The 4,379-nt window shown below is 39.6% G+C and overlaps 1 protein-coding gene across 1 annotated transcript in view; it reads left to right on the top strand.

The window, feature by feature from the left end:
- myo10l1 (myosin X, like 1) overlaps positions 1-4,379 on the top strand; it is a 62,390-nt gene that overhangs the window by 49,484 nt on the left and 8,527 nt on the right. Inside the window, exons 25-30 of the mRNA XM_010786492.1 lie at positions 1,076-1,217; positions 2,001-2,105; positions 2,212-2,307; positions 2,400-2,493; positions 2,660-2,715; positions 3,091-3,233. Of these exons, the coding sequence (XP_010784794.1) occupies positions 1,076-1,217; positions 2,001-2,105; positions 2,212-2,307; positions 2,400-2,493; positions 2,660-2,715; positions 3,091-3,233 (636 nt within the window). The remainder of the gene's footprint in view (positions 1-1,075; positions 1,218-2,000; positions 2,106-2,211; positions 2,308-2,399; positions 2,494-2,659; positions 2,716-3,090; positions 3,234-4,379) is intronic.

Raw genomic sequence — 4,379 nt, forward strand, 5'->3', positions numbered from 1 at the left:
ACGATGGCATGATGGGACACTGAATGAAGAAGTGAAACAATGGCAGAGTGACTTGTTTTAATGGGAATGGATCCACCATATTTCCCATGGCTTCCGTCTACATGAAGGGGTGGGTTTACGATATTATTATCTGTGTCTTTCTTGAACCCTTTTTTCTCTCATTTTAAAATTAAACTATCTACCACCATTTCATTTGTTATTTGGTGTGAATGGAAACTTCTGAAGCAAATGGAGATAGGAACTCAGAGAGACATGAGGAGAGCAGGAACTTTGATGGCAGCACTGATGGTTTATTTGGAGCTTTCGGCCGGAGAATTCCCAAGACATGTCGTGTGCCACGGAGTTGACACAGTAGATGCCGTAGGGAGGCGTGTGTTGCAAAGGGGGTTGATGCCGGTTGGTGTTCGGATCAGGTTCAAACCCCACTGCAGTCAGCATGTCGTTGTGTCCCTGGGCAAGACACTTCACCTCAAATTGCTCCTGTAGAGATTGCCCACAGTATTGAGTATGTAAATCGCTTTGGATAAAAGCGTCTAACAAGTGACATGTAATGCAATGCCAAACCAATTCTGACGATCTCTACCCCAGACCCATGTATTTAGCTGGTAGAGGGAGAATAATCAACATTATTACATGGTTTAGTTGAATACTCGATTCTGATTGGTCAATTCAGAACACGTGACACGTTGTTAATACCGAACAGACAGACCGCTGTCAAGGACTTATTGACCGTTGTTAAGGACGCTCACATCTGCAGAAAGAAGTCCGTTCGATTTAACTGTATACAGTTTGGCCGAAAAGCAAACTGCATGCCTTCGCGTCGGGCTCCTGATCAGCCTGTCGGTGTTCTTTTCCTCATAATGACCGCGTCGCAGCACATTATCCCTTACTTATTGCATAACAAGATAAAATCATAACACCTCTACCAGGTGACGCCAACAGGCAGGAACAGGGAGACAAAACACTGAGAGCACAGCACCCCAGTACAAACTGATACACTGGGTCATAGTTATGGGCCTAGGAAAATATTTCCCCAACAATTTGTATGACGTTATTTTATTCTGTGCTCCCTCAGCTGGTCTGATGATCCCGTGGAGGAGGCGTTGGTGCGTGCTGAAGGATGAAACCTTCATGTGGTTCCGGTCCAAACAAGAGTCTCTGAAGTCCGGCTGGCTCTACAAGAAGGGAGGAGGACTCTCGACTCTCTCACGGAGGTTGTTGTAGTTGTTACTGAGTGCAGACTGCATGCTATACAAACCACAATCTTTGTTGCGAGTGATGTTCAGTGCAATGTTGGTTTGAATGATGAATATGTGAGTGACTATCTGTGTTGTCTAACGAACGCTTTGAGCCCTCTGCAGAGCTGGAAGACTTCAGTGTCCCTCTCGAGCGTTTATACCTTTCTGAGATTTTATTTCTCGATTCTTTGTTCATATTCTACAACATTATCTTCTTAACTATAGTACATTGTCTAAGTAAATACATAGGATAAAGATTACATTTAAGTGGGAAGAGTAGTACAGTTTCTTCTTGGTAAAGATTATTTTGTTTGCTGCTATAATAAACAACTTACACATAAGTACTGTTTCAAATATTCACAAAACATAAATACATTTGAATGACCTTAAATATATTATAAATGGCATACAACACAACAAGAGGCTGTGCATAAGATATAAAACAGTTATGTGTGAACATGTAATTAAAAAAAATATATAGTATGACAATCACTTGAAATCCAAAAGATTATTCAGAAAGCTAAATTATATTCTTCAAGTTTTAAATGGGACTTACCGTATATAGATGAAGCATTATGTAACTTCCATTCTTCTCTACATGTAAAGTTAGCCTGAGGTAATAGGTATTCCATCAAAATAATCTTAATACACTTGTATTCTAGATCAAGAAGTCCATAAAGAGCATGTATCATTTACATAAACCTTTATAGAGTCTAGATTAGTTTGTCTTGGCTTTTTTTTATTGTTTCTCTTCTGCCTCAGAAACTGGAAGATGCGCTGGTTTGTGCTGAGAGACTGTAAACTGATGTACTACGAGAACGACAGCGAGGAGAAGCTGAAGGGAACCATCGACATCAAAGCTGCCAAGTAAGACTTCCAGAAAGCTCCATAGACAAAAAACTAAAAAGATATACACAATTTCTCTGTTTCAACACCTAGAGGTTTCAGATGTGCACTGTTTGTATGTTTACAGAGAGATAGTGAATAACCATGAGAAGGAGAACGCTCTGAACATCGTGACAGATGACAGGACGTATCAGGTGTTTGCTGAGTCGCCAGAGGATGCAAGGTGTGGTGGAGGTTTTGTAGATAACTTCAAGAACTTTAGAAATATATTAATTTATTCAAACTTTTAATGTGTGACTATGTCTTTCTGTGCAGTGGGTGGTTTAATATGCTCAGTAAGGTGCGTGTGTGCACTCCTGAGCAGCTGCTGGAGATGTCCCATGAACAGGCCAACCCAAAGAACGCTGTGGTCAGTCTCAACAACAACATGCCAATAACCTGTTTTGTGTTTAAGTTATTCAATACTATGTTGTGGCTTGTGTTGAGTCAGATGACTTTAGAATTGCTTACAGTTCACAGTAGAAGCAATAGAGCAACATTAATAAACGTTTAACTTCTTCTCCTTCGTCCTTCAGGGAACTCTGGATGTGGGGCTGATCGACTCGGTTTGTGCTTCAGACAACCCTGATCGGTAAGTTGAATTAATGATTGAAAAAGGAAGGAAAGGCTGATTAACTTTGAATATCTTTCTTCAATATTTTCAAATAAGTGAAACTGTAAAGCTTTGATGTGGTGTCAGTCCCTACAAATGGATAATAGAAGAAGCTCTTTAAAAACAGTTTAGCACATTTTTGATGTTTTAAAAGCATAAATGGAAAATGAAAATCCCTTGCAAAAAATCAATCCATTCTCTGTGTAGAATCATTAGATTCTAGTTTGCATATCAAAATTAACTGGAAAACCCAATATGCCATCACTATTGATGTATAAATACAACTTTTGGATACCCTTAAGTATCCTTAGGTGGAATTTTATAACTAAAAGTCTATCATTTGACCTTTTGCAGGCCCAACTCTTTTGTCATCATCACGGCAAACCGTGTGATCCACTGCAACAGCGACACACCGGAGGAGATGCATCACTGGATCAGTCTGCTGCAGAAACCCAAAGGAGACGCCAGGATAGACGGACAGGAGTTCCTGTGCAGAGGTGAGAACTCATTTCATCACAAAACATTTTTAGGGATTTATTAAAAACCTTGTAAAATAGGGTCTGGTATGGATGGTGATAAATGTTTGTTTAAATGGTATGTCAGTGTGTTAAAATATATATTAACATAATAACTCTGTTTACTTTAGGTACACTAACCATTACAAATACGTTTGTAAGTAAGTTTAGTTTAATAGCTTTAATAACTGTAATATATACCGGGCTGCTAAATCCTAAGAACTGCTACAGGATTTGATTTGTAGATTTGATTTGTCTTTGATCTGTATTTTTGAAAATTATGTAACTTTTTTGTTTTTATCTTTTTTTAGCATATTGTTTATTATATTATAACTTAGTACTTTTTTTGACGCATGTAAGATATGCAACACTAAGCTGTCTGTGGCTCTTTCCTGCTGTAACGCTGCAAATGTCCCCTCTCTGGGACTAATAAATAGACCCTCCAGAAAAACGCGATCCTGCAATCGCAGAATTTACCGCATAATCAGCAAAATGGCGCAGATTTTTAAAAGGCCGCATATTTATCAAAAGGCCGCATAATCCCCGCATTTTTCCACACAAAGTTGAGAAGAAAAAAAAGTGAACTCGTCTTGACGTGACGTCATCAGCTCGCGCATCACAGAATGTAAACAACACTGTATAGAGTGAACGTGTGGAGCTCACACGATAGAGAAAACACCAAGATTAAAAAATCTAATCCATCTCATTTACCGACGAACATTTCTACTAAAGACCGGGCAAAAAGTGGGGGGAAACTATTCTGCACCCCGTGCAACTGTGTGTTGGAGCATAAGAGAAAATCGACGGTGACGACCCACTTTGATTCATTCAAACACTCGAAAATGCTTTCTGCTGCTGCGGACAAGAAAGCCAACAACTCACGTTCCCCGAGGAACCAACCTCCAAAACCCTTTCGAGGGTTACAAGAAACGAGGTGAGTAGCCTACAAGATTGAAGCTGGTCAGATAACGAACGAGTAAATGAAAACAGAATGAGGCGGAGAAGTGTGTGTGGGGGGGGGGTGTGTGTGTGTGTGTGAGATTAAAATAGCCCAATTGCTTTTACAATAAATAAACATTGAATTTGTTTAATTGAATAGTAAAGGTGTTTAACGTTAGTGGCAGGGGG

The sequence above is a fragment of the Notothenia coriiceps genome, unplaced genomic scaffold (genome assembly GCF_000735185.1).
Source record: "Notothenia coriiceps isolate Sejong01 unplaced genomic scaffold, NC01 NC01_scaffold00029196, whole genome shotgun sequence".
Lineage (NCBI taxonomy): Eukaryota > Metazoa > Chordata > Actinopteri > Perciformes > Nototheniidae > Notothenia > Notothenia coriiceps.